This window comes from Heteronotia binoei, chromosome 1 (genome assembly GCF_032191835.1).
Source record: "Heteronotia binoei isolate CCM8104 ecotype False Entrance Well chromosome 1, APGP_CSIRO_Hbin_v1, whole genome shotgun sequence".
NCBI lineage: Eukaryota > Metazoa > Chordata > Lepidosauria > Squamata > Gekkonidae > Heteronotia > Heteronotia binoei.
Genome location: NC_083223.1, coordinates 63428995 through 63454669, shown reverse-complemented (window position 1 = coordinate 63454669; position 25675 = coordinate 63428995). Strand labels below are relative to the sequence as shown.

The 25675-nt window shown below is 41.6% G+C and overlaps 1 protein-coding gene across 22 annotated transcripts in view; it reads left to right on the top strand.

The window, feature by feature from the left end:
• Positions 1–25675, top strand: part of DST (dystonin) — a 489979-nt gene that overhangs the window by 66051 nt on the left and 398253 nt on the right. For 15 of the 22 annotated variants that reach the window (XM_060235329.1, XM_060235262.1, XM_060235226.1 and 12 more), the window contains exon 4: positions 9812–10019. In XM_060235329.1, the coding sequence (XP_060091312.1) occupies positions 9812–10019 (208 nt within the window). Of the gene's footprint in view, positions 1–9467; positions 9625–9811; positions 10020–13378; positions 13525–25675 lie in introns of those variants that run through there. The other 7 variants (XM_060235351.1, XM_060235343.1, XM_060235336.1 and 4 more) reach the window with 3 other exon arrangements.

Here is a 25675-nt window from a genome sequence, read left to right as displayed (position 1 = left end):
GTCGCTCTGTGTATGTGTGTGAAGTGCTATCAAGTCACAGATGACTTATGGCCAGGGCCGTAGCCAGAATTTTTTAGGGGGGGGCTATATTGTACTGTATTAACACAGCACCATGAAATGGTTTTAAATAATTTAAATCTGTAATTATATTTTATATGTTTTATTGGTTTTAATGGTAGTAATGTAATGTTGTGAGTTGCTCTGAGTCCGCTTGCAGAGAGGGTGGGATATAAGCTTAATGTAATAAATAAATAAATACTTTTTTAAAAAAGTGCCTCCCACCTAAAAAATCCCCACTAGCCACCCACTCAACCTTCCTTCCCCACGACCCCACCCCCACCACGGCTTGAGGACTGTCCCTGCCTCCCCAGGCTTTCAGATTGCACAGGAGGGGTGGCAAGAGCAGTCCCCACCCTCCATGTGCTATTTAAAGATCTGCTGATTGGCAAGGTCTTTAAATAGTTCCCGGAGGCTGGTGGCTGCTTCTGCTGCCTCCCTCTTGTGCAATTTAAATGGCCAGAGAAGCAGGGGTGGCCCTCAAGCCACTGCAGAGGCAGGGAGGGAAGGCCTTGGGCTGCCACCTACCCCTCCCTGTTATTTGCCTCTCCCTGGGGCCGCCGCCGCAGCTTGGCTTCCTTCCCTCCCATTTAGATCATGCTGGAAGAGAGGCAGGAGTAGCCACCGTCCTCTGGGAGTGATTTAAAGATCCCACTGGCCAGCTGGTTGGCAGGGTATTTAAATCACATGTAGAAGTCAGGGGCTTCTCCTGCTGCCCCTCTGGTGCAATTTGAACGGTGGGGAGGGAGGTGGTGGCCGCGAAGCCACAGCAGAGGCAGGGAGGGAAGGCCTTGGCTACCACCTCCCTCTGGGATTCAAATTGCACAGGAGGGGTGGCAGGAACAGCCCCTGCTCTCCACATGTGATTTAAAGACCCCGCTGACTAGCTGGTCTCTGGGGTCTTTAAATTGCTCCTAGAGGCCAGTGGCTACTCCTGCTACTCCTCCAGTGCAATTTGAATTATGAGGGAGGGAGGAGGTGGCAGCTGAGGCCCACAGCTGGTTGGAGGCCCAGAATCAGGGGGGTCCACCCAGAAGTTGGGGCAGGGCTTCCATTGCCTTCATCACATGCCAAATGAAAACCATTGATATGAAGTGGAACTCTGGGGACCTCTTCTATTTTTTTTAATACTTTCCCTACAATGCAGACTTCAAATAGCTAAAGGAACGTGAAGGGTAGTTGGTCGGCTGTCCTGTTTAATGTGCAAAGCAATCTCAGGTTGTGTAGTGAAGATACCAAGACTTGTTATTGCCTTCTTGGCAATTATATCAGGGTCACACAGCAACGGCAAGCCCCCCCCCCCCCGGCCTGAATTCAAAGTACTTTTAAAATATTGTCCTGGGGGAGGGGGGAGAAAGCACAGTGTAGTGATCTCTTACAAATCCTGTGGCCTTTTCTTGACAGCTTGACAATGTTGTTTTGTACTCTTGGCACAACATTTGGGACCAAAAGAACTGTATATCAAGTTTGTTTTAAACAGATCACTTTTAAAAGTAGTAATTATATGTGAACAGATCCCCCCCCCCCCCAATAGGCCTATGATCTTTTTCACAGTTCTCAGCATTTTTGTTTATCTCTCATTGTATCTTAAGATCCTGGCTCTGTTCTTGCATATTTTGCATAGATCATTTTGGTATTGAAGACTGTCTTTGGTTGGGATTTAATAACACCAAATATGAGCACAGACTGCAATATTCTGTGGGTGCTCTTGCAGTAAAAAAATAAAACAAATGGGAAGATTGTGTTTCCTCACCCTAAAATTAAGGGAAAGCTTGTTAAATATTTATTTATTTATTTATTTCAGCATTTAAACTGCCCACCCCTGTAAGACAGGGCTCAGGGTCGTGTGCATTTTAAAAAAACTGTTGGTAAGTAACTTGAATTTCTGAACATCAGAAACTTACAAATAAAATCAATGTGGTGTCCAGATGGGGAGATACTTGCTATAAAGGTAGATAGATGTACGATAATTGTTAAAAGAAGCCTATAGTGAAGCAGGAACATCACTTTAAGAACAAGAATCTTTGTATAAATAATGAGGTACATCACATACATGTTATTACTTCTTTTAGGAGATACCCTTCTAATTAATTTCATGTGGTGAAATCTGGAATGAGGTGCCATATACCTCAGCTGTTTGCAAAGATTTCAAGTAAATTTCTTCTGAAAAACGCCCTTTGCAGCCATAACCTCAAGGTTTTTTTAAAAAAACCTTTAACAGCTATTTAGCTATAGCTTTTAGTTCTTGGTTCAGTTTTCTAGCCGCCAGAGAATATTGTATGTTGTATAAATAGTTGAGGTTAGATTCATCCAGTAGAGGGAAGTGGCTCACAAATTATTGCTGTGCACTGTTAGGCTATGTTTTTCTGCTACCATCTTTCATAGTTTTCTTTGATAATTTTCATGTATTCCTCCTGTCTAAATGATTTTTTGCTGAATCTAAAAATAAGCCCTGGGGGGTACCATGATCAAAGCTATCATACTATATTTTGCCTTGCAATTATAAAAGAATTTTAAGAATTATGGTTGGAAAAATAAAATTAATATTTAAGAAGACAAATGTTACACATTGCTAGCTAAGAATTTGAAATTAAAATAAGCACATATTTCCCAACTACCTGAAAAGGCTTAGTGTGTTCATATGCAATGATAGCAAAAAATAGTGTGCTAGAGTTATAAATACTATCATAAAAATGCCCACAGAAGAGATCTTTAAAGATGTCTGTCATATTTGTTAAGATATTTTAATAATTTGTTTAAGAAACAAAATAGAATCCTGAGAGTATATACTGTGGTTTTGGTAATCCAGAATATTTGGAAAAGATTCATTTGTGAAAATGATTATTCACTAGCTTCTAAAAATAGCATAAAACCTGCTTTGCTGTGGTGCTTCCTTTGTTTCCTGTTTCTTTTCAGAGGAACAGGAAATGAGATGAGGCTTTCCCATCTCTGCAGGTATCTCAAACCATGAATGGCAGTGGAGCCATCTCTGTATAACAAATATATATTCTCTCATTTCAAAACACCTTTTTATCACACAGCTTCTGTTCACTTTGTATATCTGCCGTGACAGGAATTTTCTCAAACTGTCAAAGACTAAACTGTGAATATGCTTAGTCTCTCCCACATAGGTAAACAGGTATCACAGAGCAGCACATGCACTTCCTTTGCTATATTTTATGACACCTACGAGGACTCTCTTCACTTAATCTGGCCATCTCTCAGTTTATTTTTTTTTTTTATATATACTGCCTTTCTCCCTAATGGGGATCCAAAACAGCTTATATCATGTTCCTCCCCTCCATTTTATCCTCAAAATAACCTATGAGGTAGGTAGACTGAGCGTGAGTCACTAGCCCAAGGTCACCTAGCAAGCTTCCATGGCAGACTGAAGATTTGACTCTAGGTTTCCCAGATCCTAGTCCAATAGTCTAACCCAGGCCATGGACTCAGCGGGAGCTCACAGGAGCACAGCTCCTGAACCTTTCTGAGAGTTCCACCTTCTCCTTCCCAACTTGTCCATTGAATAGTAGGTGCAGCTGCATAACAGTCCCTGGATGAACTCCACCACCTATTTTTCTATAAAACAACCCCTGGTCTAACCATCATAGCATGCTGGCTCTCTAAACTAATTTGCAGGAAGTTCTTATGAGAATAAAACAGAGGAGAGGAGAGAATGATGTTATGAACTGTGGGGAGAAAAGTATGGACATATATAAAAATAAATAGCATACATTATTTACCCTTAAAAGAATGTTTACATTTGCATTACTAAAATACTTGGACTAATCTGGAAAAATGGCATATAAACATTCTAAATAAATACAAAGCCAGTTTTGTCTCTGTTTGCTTTGGTGGTCTTTGAACCCAGATCCATTCTTCATTCTCTGGAGTATTCTGAAACATTATTGAGGCTGTGCTATCAAGGGGTCTCAAGTTATATACCCTGAAAATGGCAAATGGATTGTGACAGACATAATTCCTGACACAATTTAAAATTTGCGCGGTAAAATAGGCACAATTTTTTAAAAGCAATGTATTCAGAAATTTGCACTGGGTCACATATGGGATTTGGTCTCAGAAGGTCTAAATGTCTAATATAAAATCTGAACTACCTCCTAAATAGGGTGTTTTTGTTCATGAAGACAAAAATGGATAAAAGGAAGTTGCCATTTTTTCTCTATTTCTCATTTTTCTTTCTAACATTTTCACACTATATAGCAGGGGTGTCGAACTTAGGGTTGGATCTGACATAAATGAGACCTTGTCAGGCTGAGCCATATGTGCCATAAAATGTAATGCCAGGTAGTAGAGATATAAACTTTATAGGGCAGATACAACACAAATAAAGATTTTTTTACTTAAAATGCTCTAACATTAGCATTTTTGCAAAATTTTGTTTATTTAACAGTCTCTGATAACTGACACCTCTTGCTTTGAATTATTACATCAAAATCTGGAGACAATGTCTGTGCCGTAGCAGTCTTGAGTATGCTGCTCAGGTGTGTATCTGGAAGTTGCAAACCTACTTTTAATTTATTTCCATTCATTACAGAAATCTCATGGTCAATGCTCTGTGCCCTAGTACCCAAGGGAAAATATGAAATGGCTGAGCTGAGCATTGTAAGCTTTTTTGTGTATAAGTTGCTTTTTGTGCTGGTCAAGAACATGTGAAGGCATAGACTGAGTGCGATGTGTTTATCTACAAAACTAGAGTCTTCCCCAGAAATATAACTGCAACTCCTATGAGGCAGTGCAAAAACAGAGAGATAGCAATGTATAAAGGTCAGTATCAGCCTACTATCTGGGAATCCTAGGTTCAAAACTCCCATTCTACAAAGGAAACGTGCTGGATACACACCCTAATCCAGTTCACTGGTCCCCTGTGCAAGCACCAGTCGTTTCCGACTCTGGGGTGACATTGCTTTCACAACGTTTTCATGGAAGACTTGTTACAGGATGGTTTGCTATTGCCTTCCCCAGTCATCTACACTTTCCTCCCAGCAAGCTGGGTATTCATTTTACCGACCTTGGAAGGATGGATGGCTGAGTCAACCTTGAGCTGGCTACCTGAACCAGCTTTCGCTGGGATTGAACTCAGGTCGTGAGCAGAGTTTAGAACTGCAGTACTGCAGCCTTACCACTTTGCGCCACGGGGCTTGTTGTTATTCTTCATCTAAATAGTTAACGTTGCTTTCCTATTGAGAAAGACTGGATCACGAGGGCATGAATACAGTGAAAAGGGGGAGAGGAACCCAGTTACACCTGGGAGAGCACTGGCAAAATGACACATACACAAAGTCTGCATTCAGACTGGCAGCTCATGGCGGCAGCCTCTTGGCTTTAAAAAAAGCTGTCACAGTTTGAGGCACCCTGCCACAAGCAGATGGCATGCGTCTGGCCGCTGAGAGAGGCAAGAGCTGCACAAGCCCTGGAGGAGTGGTCACACTGCTTCTGCACTTGCAGGGCACTTCCATGGCATGCCCCAGCTGTTCAGACAGCCCGAAAATGCACTAGTAAAGCATTCCAGCGATTTGGCACTGGGAAGTACCCAGTGGCTTTTTGAAGCAGTAGAGGGACATCAGGAGGTGAGGTAAGGGTGAGTGCATAGAGGGGCCCAGATGTGCATGTGTAAAGGCACCATTTTAATCTGGGTGTGTGTAGGGTGGTTATGTTGGCCCAAATTGTCCATCTGAATGCAGCCAATCAGTGTAGCAAGGCAAAAAGCTCTTACCTTGAATAAAACTGTGTTGGTCTTAAAGGTGCCATTGAGGCAATCAAGCAAAGCAATGTCTTGCTTCTTCCCTCTTCCCCCCTCTTCCCCAAGAGAGGAGGGAGAGGGAGAGTAGCCTCAGCCAGTGGAGAAACTTAGCTTTATAGCTCTGCTGTGCAATTAAGCTTTGATTGAGAGAGCTCTAGCTGTGCTGTGCTCTCTCAATCACAGCAAAGCTATAGAGTCAAGCTTCTCCATTGGCTGAGGCTCCTCCTCCCTTGGAGAAGAGGGAAAGAGCCAGAGGGTGCTTTGCTCAGCTGCATTGCATGGGAGAAATACAAAAATGGTGACAGAGGGAGAAGGAAGCAGATGACAGCCAGTTGCTCATGGGCCTGATAGCAACCCTGTGGGGGCCTGAACATGCCCACGGGCTGCACATTTGACACTCCTGCTATACAGCATAAGAAAAGGAGACCTGTAAATCAAATGAGGAAGAAGCCCTTTTGCCATTTGTTTCCAGAGCCTGAACCAAAGTTTGTCAAAATCTAAACCTGTTTTGAATGCCAGTGCTCAGTCCTGGAGAATGGAGCTTATGTAGATTTGTGTCACCAGCTAAGTACAACCAGCACTCCAAAAGTGCAACCAGATTAGGGGCAAGGGATTTAATTCAAGTATTGTAGGTTCCAGGAAGAATTGAGCCCCACTTTCTCTTTTTAAGAACTGAAACAGTGCTGGTTTTTATCTTTGAATGCCTGCCTAACTATATAGAAAGAGATGGCACGATACAATGTTTAAAGGGTCCAAATAGGATATAGAAGACCTGGCTTCAAACCCTCACTGTGCTATGAAGCTTGTTGAGTAACCTTACATAAGAACATAAGAGAAGCCATGTTGGATCAGGCCAGTGGCCTATCCAGTCCAACACTCTGTGTCACACAGTGGCCAAAAAAATTATATACACACACACACATATATACATACTGTGGCTAATAGCCACTGATGGACCTCTGCTCCATATTTTTATCTAACCCCCTCTTGAAGCTGGCTATGCTTGTAGCCGCCACCACCTCCTGTGGCAGTGAATTCCACATGTTAATCACCCTTTGGGTGAAGAAGTACTTCCTTTTATCTGTTTAACCCGACTGCTCAGCAATTTCATCGAATGCCCACGAGTTCTTGTATTGTGAGAAAGGGAGAAAAGTACTTCTTTCTCTGCTTTCTCCATCCCATGCATTATCTTGTAAACCTCTATCATGTCACCCCGCAGTCGACGTTTCTCCAAGCGACGTTTCCAACCTTGGGTCAGTCACTTTTTTTCAGTCTAAGCCAACTCATAAGGTTGCTGTTAGAAGAAAACAGAGAAAGGGAGAACCATGACTTTTGCTTTGAGCTCCAAGGTGGAAGGGTGGGATAGAAATATGCTAGATAGATAAAGCACTGTATCAGTCCTTGAGTAAGGCAATCTCTTCTTTATATTGTCCAGTTACAAATAATGATTGATTTATGTAGGGCCATCATTTTTCACAGCAACTGAACAGTCTTTCTCCTTTAGGGCTACAGTGGTATTTTTGCAGATCCTGCAACAGTAATGTAGTTGAAACACATATGTACTGGGGATGGCAGTTGCTCCAGTATCCTTTAAACAAGAAAAATCATGTTTGCCTCTTTAAAAAAGGGGAGGGGGAAATATAGGATATAGTTCTGGAGTATGGAAGCTGCTGAGATCATTCAGCTATTTTAAAATACTACTGAAATAATGAGAGATTGCTAGCAATATTCTCCCCCACCCATGCATATAGTAAAGTTCAATCTTTACAAAACTAGGAAAAAAAGTTAAAACATTCCATGGGGTGTCGGTGGGCAGGAGAGGTTTTGGATTTTAGCAAATATCTCCAAAATCACTATAACAACCTGAAAAGATACCAGTTTGTCAGTAACAGAAATTCAACGTAAAAAATTTTAAGTTTGCATTATTGTTTGAAAAAGAAGACAAAACTGTTCCATGTTTTTGAGAACTCATCCCATTTTATAGTCTGTAAAAATCCTAAAAGCATCCATCAAAAACAACAATAGCAGATAAGTATAAGAAAAATGTAAAGATCTGATAAAAGTACAAAATAATATATTTTCAATAAAGGTGTATGTATCACCCTAAAGATCCAGTCTGCATACGATTGTTATTATTTGGAGGCCACATGGAGGTTGCAATCCTAAAAACCCTAAGTAGTTCTTAGCAGGGCTGTTTGCAAGTAAGTCTGTTTTTATTCATTGGGGCTTACTCCCAGGAAAGCATCCTTAGGATTGCAGTGCAACATGCCTTTATTGTGATGACACTGCACTCTCAGCCATAAAATGTACTGCTGCTTTCTATGACTTTTCCTCGTGCTGTTGAGGTTTCACACCAGCATGGACTTTCATAGGACTGGCTAATGCTCTCCAGGCCTGTTGGACAAGCCACATGAAAACAGTACTTCCTGTTATAAAGGTGGCAGGGGTGAGCTGCCATGTAAGGCTGTTTGATATAAGTCTCCATGTGATAGGAAGGGCCACAATTTTTAGCTATGTCCTTGTACATCTAGAAATGGGAGGGACGGTGGCTCAGTGGTAGAGCATCTGCTTGGTAAGCAGAAGGTCCCAGGTTCAATCCCTGGCATCTCCAACTAAAAAGGGTCCAGGCAAGTAGGAGTGAAAAACCTCAGCTTGAGACCCTGGAGAGCCGCTGCGAGTCTGAGTAGACAATGCTGAGTTTGATGGACTGAGGGTCTGATTCAGTATAAGGCAGCTTCATATGTTCAAATGGCTGAAAGAATGGGTTTCAGTTCAGAGAAATTAACTTGTAAATTATGCTGGAAAAGAATACAGGTAAGATACTGTATATCTGGAGCATGGCACTTCTCTGAGCTACAGCAACCGAGATGACACAACACAGTGACTATAACTGTACCCCAATCTCTGATCAGTGAATGTAGCCACTAGACAAGTAAGAAACAGGGGATGATCATTTATCAGCCCATCCTTGTTTCAGATCATCCCAGCTAACACCTCAGCTTATTATTTCAGCTTCTCCTTTTCTAGAGTGCTTGGGAGAACAGCAATACTCTCCTCCCTGTTCTTTGTGCCTGCACTGCATCACTTCTTGTTTACATTCCTGAGTGTTTGATTTTTAACTGTGTGGGCAGCAGCTGCTACCTGCTTTGTGACGATTGGAAAGTATCAGCCCTTCTAAAGGCTATAAACTGAGATCAAACATTTTATTTACTGAAGCTGTCGGTGGCCAAGAGAGCTCACGCAACCTGCCCTTTGTGCTCTCCCTGCCTTGAGAAGCCACGTTTCCTCCCTCTCAGCCAGTTCACTTTGTCTGGCAACTGGCTGCCTGCAAAGCAACTCTGGATCTCTGGAAAGGACGGAGTTCAGCCACTATACGAGAAAGAAAAACAGAAAAAAAAGCCGACTTACCAGGGTGTGGTTTTGGAAATATAAATTCAAAAGCAAAGCCCCAGCATCCTGGATTTGTGGGATGAAGGGGGTTGGATTCCCCCTGCTCCCGGTACACATTAATGATTTAACCAGCAGCCTGGAACATCTTTCCCTTGGCCTGATGGGGGAGCCAAATGCTATTGATTTGTAACTGGGAAGCTTTAAAAAAAATCCCTCCCCTGCCCTCGCTTCCCTTCTGGTTTTATTGTTGGGCTACTCCTAAGGATCATTTGTGAGCTGGTTGCCAGAACACTGGGCCACTCTTTCCCCACACAAATCCTTCTACAAATGCATTTTCATTAAGTCACTGTCTTCAGATCTGCCTGCGTGCTGTCTGTACAGGAATTAATCATATGAGCTGACTATAAACAACAATGGTGAGCAATCTATTCATTGATCTTTTTACATTTGTTTATTCACTGAATTGTTTTGAAATCCATCAGTGGCAGATTGATCTTCCTAGAGGGCAATCTAAAAAGTACAGAATGTATTGCTTTATTTTGGGAATGGGATTTTTTTCAACCTGTCTCACTTGGTTTTTATTCCCCTCCCGCCCTTCTCTAGAGCTCTGGAAACGCTTCCTACAGATGCTCCATGTCATCCTCTGCGGATTTTTCTGATGATGATGATTTCAGCCAGAAATCTGGTTCACTGTCTCCAGCTCCGGGTGATACCCTGCCCTGGAATCTACCTAAACATGAGAGATCCAAGAGGAAGATTCAAGGTGGATCTGTGCTGGACCCAGCTGAGAGAGCTGTGCTCAGGATAGCTGGTAAGACCGGATGTTACAAACGGGGAACAGTTCATCAGCAATCCACACACACACACACACTGGTATATTGTTGTGGGATTGTGCATTACAGAGAAGAAAACAAACCGATAATCACTTTGCTTAAAAAGACACACACAAAAATCTGTCTTCCATGCTTGTTTTTCTAGTGGTGGTGACTAAGCTATTATACTGTATTTTCCGGTTGGACAGATTAATGCATGTGGGAAAAAATATAACTGCAGTATGTGCAAGGGCGCTTATTAAACTTTCATGGGAGGCTGCATTACAGTGCAGAACAGAAGTATCTTTAATTTCATATCATGCATGCAGTATGCCACTTTGTTGGAATGTCAGGATTTGAACTGACTGAGTACTGAAAGATGCCATCCTATGTACATTTACTGAAGAATAACTCCATTAAGTGCAGTGACACTTACTTTTGAGTGATTGTGTATACAAGTTGGGCTGCAGTAGTTTTTGTTTTAATCCGATATATTTTTGCTGTACAGGAGATGAACTATTGAATTCATATGGCTTTTTCTCCTTTCCCCACTAGTTTTGTGTTTGATATGGGTTGGGTATGAAGTGGCAATTTCTACTCTGGAAATCAGCTACTTTGTTTGGCAGGAACTACTTTGTTTGGCCACTGAAAAGCATATTCCCCCTCCCCTCTCCCCCCCTCCCCTGAATAATACAGAAGAGGCCCTGCTGGGTTCTCAGTATAAGGCATCAGAAAAGTTCATCTTCAGTGGTGTTGAAATAGGTCAGGGTGTTTGCTTGGCCAACTCAGCTGCAAACTGAGAAGGCAGTGTAACTTGATCATTGGAAGAAATTGCAGTGGTGGTGTCTGTGTTATTCTCAGAGGCTGTCAGGAGTAACACAGCAGGCACAATGCACAGCACAAAGTTATAAACCAACTCTGCAGTGATTGTTAATAGAATGCAGTGAGAAAAGTGCGATGGAGAGATTCACTGGTTGCATTTCTGGAAAACAAAAGCAACAGGGCTCAAACCAATGTGGAAACAAAAATTTGGAAGGTCTGCTTGATAAGCTGAGAGTTTTAACGGGGAGTCTGGTGTAATTAGTGGTGATGTAAAGAAAGGCACTTTGCTTGTGCTTGTGTTAATTTTTCATATTCCAGGAATGAGCTGTGAAAACTCTTCTAGAATTTAGCCTGATTCAAACAAAAACTGATGATGAGGAGGAAGAGAGTGGAGCTGGTAATACAAAACTCTGCCCTCTCCTCCTGACTCCTCTTGCATGATGTTCTGTTTCAGATGGAGATTGGGGAGGGTATTGAGGGTGAAGTGCCTGGTTGCAACTGGTACTAAGGGGATCATCACACACAGAACCATTCTTTTCCTTCTCCCAGAAATCAGCAGAAATAATCCATCCCAGAAAAATGCACAATTTAGTTTCTTTCACTATTTGCATTTACTCTGAGGTGATTTAGAGAGCATCCTAAGGAAGTCTGCTCTGAATTCTACTAAGCTCTATTCAGTGGGGCTTACTCCCAGGAAAGTGCGTTTAGGATTGCACAGTTAATGGGTAGCAAGGAAGAATGAAGAGTCTGCATCCAGCTTTGGTGGGGTGTGTGTGTGAAAAAGGGAGATGACGGAGTACAGGGCGGATCCTGCATTCCTGTTGGAAGTACTTGCTCCGTTTCCTCCTTTTGACTGCAGGAAGCTTTGAGATCAGTTGAAGGTGTTCTGACTCTGAGCAACGCGACAGGAGAAATTGACAAACAAGGCTTCAGCTGCCATTTGCAGCAATAAATGAAGCTGGTGGGGCAGAAGGACCCAACTCCACTCAGCAGGGTCAGAAGCAAAAAAAAAAATGGAGGCGGGGAGAGAGCGACAGCGCATCTCGTAAGCGCATGCGCTGCTGTTTCTACTAGCTTCTGGTATAGAAAGCGTGACCAGCAGTGATACCTGCGGCGATCAAGCTCCGCCCAGGTCTAGTGAGGTTCTTGTTTTTGTTATCACCAACCAATACTGCGCGGAAGGAACGGCGTAAACGCGGAGTGGGGGGACCTAGGCATCGTTTTGCGCTGCAGCCTGGAAACCCGGAGCCATTCCCAGTACTGATGCATGTCAGACCAAGGAGAACGGGTGGTGGTAGGGAGAGGCCAAGCAGCAGTCGCCTTTGCTGCAATGACGCGCGATGGGGCTTGGGAAGGAGCCGCCACCAGCAACAGCCTCGTGTATGGGCTAGGCAAAAGCAGGCAAAGAGCGGGTGCGGGGATATTAGTAAGGTGCTCCTCTTTAAGATCCAAATATGAAATCTGGGCATAAAACAAAACCGGCCAAAGGGAGATAAGAGTTTTGCTCCAATGAACTGTAGCATTTTGTAATCTCAGAGGCATAACTATGTATGTTAGTCCGTTGCGGAAGGAAAATAAAAACCCTGGCCGTATCACTTTAAAGACTCGCAGTTTATTCCCGCATAAACTTCTGTGAGTCAGAGCTCACAATATCTCCATACGTTCGGTCAATACACTTTTTAAAACCGCCTCTTGTGACATCTCATCCCTCCTTCTCCCCCCCCCCCCCGCCCTTATGTCGTGAGTATAAAAGCATCCGTGTGATGCGCTACTAAGAAAGCATCTGAGGAAGTGAGCTCTGGAGTAAAATCTTGCTCGCCTTTAAAGTACCACAAGACCTCTGTTTTGTTCTCGTGACGAGGGGGTAACCACTCTGAAGACGGTTGTGGTGCGTGCACACCAGTTTGGGTGTAGGGGAGAGACGCTGATAGATAGGACTCCCCGATACGAATTTGGTACCAGCAAGTACTAGTTCCCGAGGCAGGTTGACTGAGCAGACCCACACAGCAGCCGGTGCACGACGCCAAGCGGGATGCTCAGAGGTATACGGCCAGAGGTCGCAGTGCTTTCCGGCGAGGCTCCCTCGGGCAAAAGCGTCACCCTTGGCGCCTACAGGGCGGGCGGCGTTGAACGAAAGGGCGCCCGGCTTTGCGCCACTGCTTAAAAGAACTGTTGCTGTGTCGCTGCCTTCGAAGGGAGGCCGAAAACAAACCAACGCCGCAAGCCTGAAACGACTGCGTGGCGGCGAGAAAGGGAACTGGGGGGGCCCCCAGGGCAAAGAAGGCGGTGGGTGGGCAGGCTAGCGAGAGGCGCCGGAGGTCACCTCCATGGCTGGGAGCTGTGACGTCCCGGAGTCGCCGCTCTCTGAAAGCCGAGATTTGCTGCTCCTGACATCTGAGGAGGAGGCAGCCCTTTCCCATTGGCAGCACACACGTGCTCCCACGCCGCTCGGGGAGGGGGCATGGGCGTTTCCTCGGACAGCTTGCGCGCCGGCAGCCCCCTTTCTCCTGCCTTTTTGTGCCGGCCCCCGAAGGCAGCTTGCCGCCCGGCGCCTTGGAGCGAACTGAGCAGACAGTGTCAAAACTTGAACCATGGCTGGCTATCTCTCTCCCGGCGCTCACTTTAATACCGAGGAACAGGAGTACCTGCAGGCGTATGAAGATGTGCTGGAGAGATACAAAGGTACGGTGAAGCTTTAGCGCGCCCCCCCCCCCCCCCGGCCAACCATAGAGAAGGATTTACTGGTGATCTGAAGCTTTGCCTTAAAATAGCTACTGGTGGTTACAATGGAACAGGTGGCAGAATCAGGTCCTTGAAACAGGGAAGGTCTAGAAACACCCTGCGCTCCCTTGCCTTATGATGTTTGAGCTGGGGATAATTTTCTTGCCTTTCTTTATCTTTTTTACTGAAGTGCTAAAGGAACTGACATGTATTCTTAGACTGTGCTATTTGGGGGTTGGCTAGATTAAGATATTCTCTATTGTGTTCCAGCACAGAACTCCATTCCATATTCCAGGGAGAAAAAGCCATATGAAATATCCTTTGAAATATGTATTACACAAATGGGTTTATTACACAAGAAATGCATATTTAAACAATTTTATTAGAAATAAGTATATCTATACTTAACACTCCATCCTGTTTTTCTTCCAACTACTGGTGGGATGACTGTGCATCTTTCAAGCTATCTAGGACCACACTGTGGAACCTTTCTCCCCCACTCTCTCTTAATTTAGCAGAGACTGTTCTATCTTACATAAAAAGCTCAATTATTTATCATATTAGAAATACCAGATGTATTATTATTGTGAGTGGATTAAGAGGTAGGAAGGTCACATCAATTATCAACTGTCAATAATGAGCAGTTTTTCTTCTTGACGTAAAATTATTCATAACAATTAAAGAGTTAAAGAAATCTATAGTAACTAAGATGTTATTTTTATTGTGAAATGTAGAGTTTGGGCAGAATCTTTATGACTGACTTATTGTTGTTTGGTTTCACCTACTGTTTGAAGCTCTCAAGAGGAAACAGGCAGATACAGATTTTTGGCCTTAATTTCTTGATTATGCTGTTAAAGGATTTATAGTAGTAAAGTTGCTCAAAGTTGATCTACATCGACTGTTTTAATGGGAGTGGCATGGTTATGATATCTGTCTGTGTGTGTATCTTTGATTCATTTTATTTTTTCCCTCTTGTTTATCATTGGAAAAACATCTTGAATACTGATATTAAGAGTCACTCTTAAAAGAGTTATCCAGTTACGGCAAATTACTTCACTTACAAAGGTATCATTAAAGGGTGCCTAATGATTCCTTTTGTCTGTGGCCAATTGTGTAATTGCAGATATGGAGCATGTGCAGTAGTCCAACAACTGAAATGCATTAAGTGGCTATTAGATGAAAACTGTTCTGCTTCTTTGAAAAGACTTGTAGAAAGAAGAACATCAATTATATTATTGTGAGAATTTACGAGTACTTTTATGCAGACTAGGCCAGCTCCATGACTGTCATGTTCAGGTTACAAAATCAAAAGCACTGTGTGCTGCATTGCTCTATCACTGACCTCTGAGTAACTTTATATTATAAATTGAATGTTATAAAAGCGTTGCTTTCCAACTTACCTGTCTATCAATTTCAGGAATCTCTAAATTCGTAACAGAAATACTGTAACTTGATCTGAAGAGTTTTCAGTGTCTCTTATTTTACCAGTTTCCTTTTTTAGGACTTGTGATGATGGAATGCAATAGTGATACATGGACATAGTCCTATTGAAATAATTGAGAATAAACTTTTCCTGAAACAAGCATTTACTGAAGATACAATAATTACGGTATATTAAATATGCTCTCACAAAGTACATCTTTAAGCAATCAGGGATACATACTGAGGTGCTGCAGCTGGTCATGACTCCCTGGTGCATGTCCATTGCATATTGGGGCATGAGCATCTCCCCTTTGCATTTTATTTGTTTACTGTGACAAAAATGGTGACACTGTTGCATATTGGGGCATGAGCATCTCCCCTTTGCATTTTATTTGTTTACTGTGACAAAAATGGTGACACTGTTACTGGCCCCAGTTCACTTGTAGCCACTTGGAAGTAATGACTGGTGCCTCTGAATGTGAATGTCCATTCCTGTCACAAGATACATCATCACAGTAAAAAATAACTGGAAGCTGGGTTCAGGTAGTCAGCTCGAGGTTGACTCAGCCTTCCATCCTTCCAAGGTTGGTAAAATGAGTACCCAGCTTGCTGGGGTGTGGATGACTGAGGAAGTGTGGATGACTGAGGAAGGCAGTAGCAAACCACCCCGTAAAAAGTCTGCCGTGAAAATGTGAAAGCAATGTCACCCCAGAGTCGGAAACGACTGGTGCTTGCACAGGGGACTACTTTTACCTTTTTTAGTTTAAAAGAACTAGGATAATGTCACAATGTGGGTGAGAATGTGCATTCAGATGGGCACCTGAACACATGGCAAAACAATGTTGATTTGTTGGCTCTCTCTCACCCCAGATGAAATCTCCCAGAATCTATCTGATGTATCTGGGCGGCCATGTAAAGCTTGAAGCTGATCTGGGGCTTATTAGTGTAGTTTAATTTCTCTAGAAGTTGGAAGGATGTTGCATTGCCTTAGGGAAGGTGTGGACCAGGTGCACTGTTTGAAATATGCAATATAACAGAATCTTTACAGTTGTGGTTTTGGAAAGGATAAGGATTATCTAGTCCAGACATATGCAGTCCAGATTCTATTTCTTTGTTTTTCTTTTCTTTTTTAATGGTTGACCTGCTTGGCCCATCAACTACTGCATTTAAAGGCTTGTGAAATATAATATCTAGTCACTGTGGGGGGAAAGAAAGCTTTTGAATACATCATGCAGTCTGGAAGAACTGACCAATTCATTGCAAAGTAATGTGTTCTCAAGCTGGTTGTGCTTTCCCATCAGTGGTATGACTTCATTACAGTGATTGTTATCCTGATGACTTGCTGTGGGAGGTGATCTAATATGAAAAGAATGACAACAATACATGCTGTGCATAGAAAGTGACTTTTTACATAACATTGAAAGAAACTAATTTTATAAAACAAAAATGATACACTTTTTCTGCTTATCAGTTACTCAAATTCAGTCAGAATGCAATCAGTTACTTGCATTCAAATGTTTTTTCTTAGTCACAGAACACTCCCAGCATTCATCTTGAATGTTATCAATGTGCCAAGATATCTATGGACCAGCTGTTGAATACTGTAACTAGCAGAGTCAGCTGTAGAGAATCCGTTGCCGGTTTTGTGGGTGGGAATCACATGATGATGTATCATTTTGTAAATTACAAGTACTTGATTTAAAAACTGACATTTAAAAAGAGTTTCAATTAAGTTATTTTTTTTTTCTAGACAAGTAAGATTTTTGATTGGCAACTACATATTTTCCCAAAATCATTATTTTGTTTGCTTTGAAAATGGATTCTAAGAGGTATACATTACTGTGTGTCTATAAATGCTGTCCCTTGGGTATTACTTTGGCAATAAATAAGAACTTCTGTTCAATAAATATACTATAATATACGATAAATATAGTGCTATAGTTGAGCTATGGTCTGTTGCCAAAGAGAGAGAGAGATCTGGATTCATATTGGGTTGGTTCTGATTTATTTCTTGATTCCTTTGAAAGTTCTTCAGACGGAAACTTTCTAATAGAAAAAATGTATTACCTCAGCTGATACAGAAATAAAGTTGTATGAAACTGCTCATTCAGTGAGGAAAAATTGCTTCTTTGTTTGCTCTTCCAAAAACAGTCCAACATAATGCTCCCCCCTTTTGCTGCTATGAAATGTTACGTATATATAAGAGAGGTAATGAAATTGTATCCCAGTACATTTGGCTTAGAAATTCCATTAATTAGTAGACTGTTGGCAGATTTCTGTTGGGAAAATATATGGACTTAAAAAAATAATTTATTTGAACCCATTTTGTACCCCTGCAATGACTCGTTTATGCACACTGTTAGTCCACTAATAAGCTGTAGTTTGAGGGCAGCTGCACTGTCATGGTGGGACATGGAAGCATTGTAGCATTAATTAAAGACAAAAATGAAAGAAACTGTCCCTTTCAGCCCAACGTGTCATTTCCTTATTTCTCTGCACTCCATCACACATCATCTTAGGTCCTGTGTAGGTGATAGTTTTAAAAATTAGAATGTATGTAGGAATGTTCCATGATACCACAATCTCACAACCATTGGCTATTCTTGTGCAAATATATGTGTTTGGTGCTTAAACTACAGCCTTGTTTACCATATCATGTCACTCATAATAATATGAGTATAATATTATTATGAATATCATATTATTATATCTAGGAACCCGTGTTTTTGTAGTCTCTTAGACCCTCAGTCTTCTTGCAGTAAAAGATGTCTGGTAGTCTATTAGTTTTCACATATTTGACTATAGAGCTCATGCATTTGAAAGAAAAAAAAATGGGCAATTTTCGCAGTGGAAGATGGTAAGCAGTGGGGTGCTGCAGGGCTCAGTACTGGGACCCATTATCTTTAACTTGTTCATTAATGATTTGGAGTGGGGAGTAAGCAGTGAAGTGGCTAAGTTTGTGGATGACACTAAGTTGTTTAGGGTGGTGAGAACGAGAGAGAATTGTGAGGCACTCCAAAGGGATTTGGGTGAGTGGGCTTCAATGTGGCAGATGAAATTCAACGTGGCCAAGTGCAAAGTAATGCACATTGGGGCCAAAAACCCCAGCTATAAATATAAGTTGATGGGGTGTGAACTGGCAGAGACTGACCAAGAGAGAGATCTTGGGGTTGTGGTAGATAACTCACTGAAAATGTCAAGACAGTGTGCAATTGCAATAAAAAAGGCCAATGCCATGCTGGGAATTATTAGGAAGGGAACTGAAAACAAATCAGCCAGTATCATAATGCCCCTGTATAAATCGATGGTGTAGCCTCATTTGGAGTACTGTGTACAATTATAGCATTGGAAAAAGTGCAGAAAAGGGCAACTAGAATGATTAAAGGGTTGGAACACTTTCCCTATGAAGAAAGGTTAAAACGTTTGGGGCTCTTTAGGTTGGAGAAACGTCGACTGTGGGGTGACATGATAGAGGTTTAAAAGATTATGCATGGGATAGAGAAGGTAGAGAAAGAAGTACTTTTCTCCCTTTCTCACAATACAAGAACTCGTGGGCATTCAATGAAATTGCTGAGCAGTTGGGTTAGAATGGATAAAAGGAAGTACTTCTCCCAAAGGGTGATTAACATGTGGAATTCACTGCTACAGGAGGTGACAGCGGCTACAAGCATAGCCAGTTCAAGGGGAATGGATAAGCATATGGAGTAGAGGTCCATCAGTGACTATTAGCCACAGCTTATGGTTGGAACTCTCTGTCTGGGGCAGTGATGCTCTGTATTCTTGTGCTTGGGGGGGTATGGTGGCAGGGCTTCTAGCCCCACTGGTGGACCTCTTGATGGCACTTGGTTTTTTTGGCCACTGTGTGACACAGAGTGTTGGACTGGATGGGCCACTGGCCTGATCCAACATCACTTCTCTTATGTTCTTAGACAATTTATTTCCTTCATGGATGTCCTCTTCCTGCATTTTTTTCTTTGTAATATGTAGATTTATTATGTAGCTCTTTCGTTAAATACATTGGTCAGTGTAATAAGCAAATAAAGCCCCAGTGGGTATTATAAGTGGGTATTTATTTGCAATAAGCAAATAAAGCCCAATTCTAATGTTCTCTCAGCCATGACTGGGTATGAAATACCCAGGGAAATACCCAAGGAAACAGTGAAATATAGAAGCCAAAATCAATCAGGTGCAATAGTGATTTATTTAAAAAATGTCTATGCAGTGCATCCCCCCTCCGGTTTTGTTAAGTAGTTAAAATGTGTCTCTCCTGGTAAGACCATAGAGGATCTGTCTCTTCAAGCATGATGAGTTGTTGAATCTCACTCAAACTCCCTGTTTTTAGTAAGGGAAAACATTGATTATATATCTTAAGGTAATGTATATGAACTCCCTTGGTTATTTAGAAAAGTTGCTCGATTAGTACCTGTCCTCCCTCTTTGATTAAAACTTTTAAATCAGTTGACAGCTGTTATTGTATTTCTTTCAAAAAATGACCATGGTATTCATCTGAGATACATCCATAATTGTCTGGGTTGTACAGATAAACAGTGGGTATTATAACACACTTTCAATCCACTTTCAGTGTGCTTTGCAACTAAATTTTACTGTGTGAAATGGCAATTTCCACTTGCAAGGGGACACTGAAGTAGACTGAAATGGCATGATTTAGCATGTGAGAAAGTGCCCACTATCACCAGTCTTGCTGCTCGGGAATCAGAGATGTTTGATTTCTTCTTTCTCCCTTGAAGTGCGCAATTACTTTAATTCAACAATGGATAATTATATTTTCTATTTGGAAGGCAGTTACCTGTTCTTGCGCAGAGGTTGTGACTCCCCCCCCCCAAAAAATGTTAAAATCCAGTATAGGTACAATCAGGTATACCCAACATTACTGCAGTGGTGCTTCCTCATCAAAAACACCAGTAGTCTCGCTTTGTGTGTGAATAATTAATAGTGCAGAAGAAGGCAGGAAACAGCAGTGTCAAGCTGAGTTTCAAGTTCTTTAGTGTGCTTTAAAGGTTTGACTGGATAGAATTATTTGAAGTGCCAATGTTGTAGCCACTTCCCCTTTTGGTGAACTTGTTTGTTCTTTATTTTATGACAAATATGTGTTCTTTAAATTTTCAGAATCAAAGATATTAGATAAAGAAAGAATACCTGTCAATTCCATTAAGGTCACAAAATCAAAGATGCTGTAGGAAGGATCTGTTTTAACATCCAGCATAAAGAATCATTTGATGAAAGTCCTAGGAGCAAGTTCGCATAGAGCACTGAAGACTAGAATATTGGAAGAAGTAGTTTATTTGAGAAAGATATTAAAATGCCCCCATCAATAAAGGCACACAGAATAATATCAGGCAGGCATATAACACCAAGTATTAGAATATCCACAATAAGATAAAAATTCCAAACACCCATACATGCTTGCTGTGCAGTATGTGAATCAGAGACAGAAGGGTTTTTTGGGGGGGGGGCGGGCTGTAGCAGGGGAATTTTAAGTAAAATTCATGGGGAAAAGATCCATATAGGTGTTCACAGAGAAGTGTGCGGAACTAGCCATGGAGAGAGAGCTGATCCTAGAAAGGTAGTTGGGTTCAGGGCACATTTCTGACCAGTAATAGAACCTCAGGATTCTATTACTGAGCACATTTGGAAAAGTAACTGAAAACTGATACAGGCATGGAGGAATAATAGGAGCTTAGCTGACAGCTAGCTTATTGGCTGGACATATGATAGAGTTCTCATAACATGGGAGGAGTTCTAAACAAGGAAAAGAAGGAAAGTCTGCCCCCAGTGAGGTGTACGAGAGGCATTTTAAAAATAACTTTAAATAGTTCTTTATAACTGTTTTTAAATAACTGTTAAGTAACTGTTTTATAGTAAATATTATACTGGCATGTACAAAGATGAGTGTGATCCAGTCAGAGCTAGTAATTAACTCAAGTCTATCTTTATGTTTAATGGGTATCAATGGGACAATGAAAAATGTACTTTTTCTCATTAAAATAAATGGGCCATAGAGAAGTCTTAGGTTGGGCTGGATAGTTGCTAGGGTTACTCATGCTTCTATAAGGCTAAAACCATGTCTACAATGTACATTCCTAATGTGCTAGAAGTTGAGCATGTTTGTTTTCATATGCGGCGCAGTTTAGAACGAACAAGTTCTGTAAATGTCAGTTATGAATTCAGCCTTAATGCATTCCTGAAATGGTTCTTAAAAGACAACGCCTTGATTCTCTGGAGTGAATGTTTCATGCATTGAGTTATTACAGCCAGTCGTAAGGGGAAATAACAGTTATGCATACACTTTACAAAACCACACAGTAATGTACTATACTATATATTAAATCTGTATACCAGCGATGTCAAACTCATTTGTTAGGGGGGTTGCATCTGACACAAATGGGACTTTGTGGGGCTGGGCCATGTGTGTCATAAAATGTAATGTGAGGTAGTGGAGATATAAATTTTATAAAGGATACAGACAAACACAATTTAAAGGTATTATGTTTTTACTTAAAATACAAACATGCTTAAAACTTGCAGACAGTATTTTATTTAAAATGGAAAGCTGTGGGAATAGTGGGATTTGGCAGTGCAATTTTAAAAATAAAACATAAACAAAATTGCAAGTGTCAGCAGAAACTAAAAAAATATAAATGCTGTGAGCCTGGTAAAACATGGAAGGTGGGGGAATAGTGGGATTTGGCAATGCAATTTTTAACAATAAAACATCAAGAAAAAACACAAGGATCACAGCAGAAAGTAAAAATATAAAATGCTCTATGCCTGGAAAAACAATGAAATAGCATTGCAAGCTCCCCTCCCCTGGAGGCCTACTCAGATTGGCAGTGGCTCTCCAGTATAATATCCCCCTTTGGCTGCGGGTTCCCAGGTTAGAGTACTCACTAGGTCGGATCCATTGAGCAGAGCCAAGCTGGCTCAAAGCATCAACCCTTTATTTGAAAGCACACGACTCCAAGAAGCATGAGCTTCTGCTGGCTATAGGAACGCTGAAACTGATCTCCGCTCCATTGAAACACATTGCAACACAAAATTGCAAGGGAAATGTGGAATGGATTTTCCATTAAGGTCTCTGGGCCCTATCTATCTGGGTGCAGAGATCCTAGTGGGAAATCGTTTCCATGTTTTCCTTGCAACTTTGCTTCCTACTGCAGCTAGCAAAGACAAAGCAGAAGGAGCAGGAAACTTCATCAGTCTTGGAGCTTGAAAGGGTGAGGACAGGAGGGGAAGGAGGTAGGAGAAAAGAGCCCCTTGGGTAGGGTTGCCAAGTCCAATTCAAGAAATATTTGGGGACTTTGGGGGTGGAGCCAGGAGACATTGGGAGTGGAGCCATAAGCAAAGTTGTGACAAGCATCGTTGAACTCCAAAGGGAGTTCTGGCCATCACATTTAAAGGAACTGCACACCTTTTAAACGCCCTCCCTACATTAGAAATAATGAAGGATAGGGGCACCTTTTTGGGGGGCTCATAGAATTGGACCCCCTGGTCCAATCGTTTTGAAACTTGAGAGAGCATTTTGAGGAGAGTCATCAGATGCTATGCTGAAAATTTGGTGCCTCTGCCTCTAAAAACAGCCCCTCCAGAGCCCCAGATACCCCCAGATCAATTCTCCACTATACCCTATGGGAATTGATCTCCATAGGGAATAATGAAGTGCCCAGCAGACATCCTCCCTCAGTTTCTGATGATTCTGAAGCGGGGGATTGGCATCTCTACTCATGAGTTGCTGAACTTCCACCTTCTTAAAAAGTAACGCAGAGCAACCAAAGGTTCAAGTTCCTATGCAAATGACCTCTGAAAAGATTTTGCAACAAATGGAGGGTCTGGGCTGCTTTCATAGCTGCTGGGAGCAGCCATGTTGTTGTGCCTACTCCCCCCACCCTCATTCAGCCTTAAAGACACAAACACACCACCCCAAGAGGAAGCCTTTCCAAGTGGAGTCTGAAGCCTCCAGAGGTGGAAAGGCACATGGTGGCTGTGGGGACGGGGCTTCCCCCTGCCGGCCAGCTGACTGGGAGTGGGAAGGAGCCTGGGACAGCAGGAGAACCCCCGCTTGGACCTGAGGATTGGCAATTCTACCCATGGGCCTGATTAAAGCCCTGGGTGGGCAGGTTCTGGCCCATGGGCTGGACGTTTGACAACCCTGCTGTACACTACAATAAACCTTTTATTTGTCCTGAGCCTGCAGTCTCATCCTATTAAATGGCATACAGTTAATCTGTTAAATATTCCTGCTATTTCTGTTGTTGTTGTTGACTTCCTATATGCTTTGTATAGAAAAAGCAATAAAACTGTCCTGCAGCTTTGCAGTCTGCACTGTGAAACCCTTGCCCTTTTTCATGCTGTTTTAAAGTTGCATTTTCTGTATTAACTGAATTAATTTGGATTCAGTCATAGAGCTACTCTCTTTGCTGTTAAGCTCATGATGTGATCCAATGAGTTGTTGCAGCCATACAGTGCAATTCTGTGTAGAAGTACTCTGGTCTAAATACATAGAAGTCAATAGTCTTAGATTGAGGTAACAGTTCATAGGATTACATTGCAGTGTAGCATGCACATGAAGCTTCCTTGCCTAAGTAGGATTAATTTAATTGAAGATCACTGCTCAGTACAAAGTACGCAGAGTAGATATGTTCAAGGATGGGCGTTTCTAATTTTTTGCTAGGTACCTATCTGCAAGTGAATTTGCATGTAAGTAAACACTTTAGCCTTTCATGTCAGGGAGCAAATTTATAGCAGGGCAGTGTTCCTTACCATGTCTGTTCAGATGGGTACCTCCTTATTAGGTATTTTTCAACACAAAACTGGGAAGTAGAGATATAGCATAGATCAGGTGTCTCCAACCATAGCCATGATTTTAGATCATTCTGGATGTGGATTAGACTATACAAAATTATTCTTGGAACATTTTACTTTGGATAAAGTGCTGGTCCATATGTACAGTGCGTTAAAGCGGGCTGTGAATTATTTCACGTTTCCATTAAGCTGATCAATATCTAGTCCTTGTGTTACAATGTTTATAAACTGTTAGCACTTTTTCCTGCTATATTTTTGATTTCCTAGTTCACATACAGGAACAATTAAAATATTGTGTTCCACTGTGCTCATTTGACTAGATGAACAGGCGTTAGTAGGAGGACAGAATCTTTGTTACTTTAAAATGAACTTTCACTACCTGCCAGCTGGAATATTTCTCACCACTTGGATGGAAAATTTGCAGCATTCTGCATCCTCCTCCCCCCCCCCCAAATCAGGAGTGGCAGATGTGTGTATGTTTGTTTTTGCTTGTGTTTACCAAGTACACAAAAGTGAGAGTCATCCACATGTGACCAAACAAATTAGAACATTGAACAGACAGTAGGAGAAACATAGCTGAGATATAATGTGTGGGTATTGTTCCTTTCCTTTTGCTCTCTTTTGCACTGCCATGGTTACATTCCAGATGGTCATTTTTGATTGTATCTTGTTATAGAATAAAGGAAAAAAATGTAAATTGTTGACAGAAACCCACAGTAGGCAGCGTTTGAAATAACAATCCCTCCTAAAATATTCTGTGACAGTTGTAATGAAACAAAGAGTAAAATGAGAGGCAAGGGTCCTACTGAATTGTAATAGTGACTTCAAGATAGGACTCCAGAATTAGTGTAAGGTTGTTGAAGGATTTCATACTCATGAATGCATCCAACTAAATTTTAGAAAATTTAGCACAGCCTCATTTGTGAAAATAACTTGATAGCATCAGAGATACACATCTCTGGAGAGCAGAACAAGGAGGGGGGTATGAAAAGTGTTAATCCCTTTTTTTGTTTTCAGGCATGATATGTAGATCTCATTAGCATGCAAAAATAGAAGGATAGGCAAGGGACACAGTGGCTCAGAAATGAAGATCCCCCTATTATAATTAATATAATTTCACTGGATTTTCTGAAATAGAAGATATTTCCATATTATTTTCCTTATTTGGAGGGACAGTGGCTCAGTAGTAGAGCATCTGCTTGGTAAGCAGCAGGTTCCAGGTTCAATCCCCAGCATCTCCAACTAAAAAGCATCCAGGCAAATAGGAGTGAAAAACCTCAGCTTGAGACCCTGGAGAGCCGCTGCCAGTCTGAGTAGACAATACTGACTTTGATGGACTGATTCAGTATAAGGCAGCTTCATATGTTCACCAACTCTGTGATGGACTGAAAGCACTTTGGCTTCTTGAAAAAGTAACACACAGATTATTTTTATAAGAAATATTTTCCTTTCAGCATTCTCACTGAAATTCCATTAATTTGATTTCTTAGATCCCCCTATGTATATGAGTTCCTTTGATTTCTGCTTGCTAATCCTGATATCTACAACCTGTTTCTAAACTGACTAATATGACTTCCTTTTTGTTTACCAAAACGTTCTTCATTTCTTTTATTGGCTGTTGGTTTTTTGCTAATTTCCAACTGGAAAAAGAAATGTTTAGAACCTTCCTTAGGATTGCAGCAGACCTATCTCTATCCCTGTGTTTAATTATGTTTGAATGTTTTTCTTAAATATCATGCTATTTTGTAAGCATTCCAGCAGTTATTGTAGTGAGGTGTACAGAATGTATTTCATGTAATCAGATCTCAGAAACTAAACAGGGTCTACTCTGGCAAGTACTTTGATGGGAGACTTCCTTGAAATACCAGCA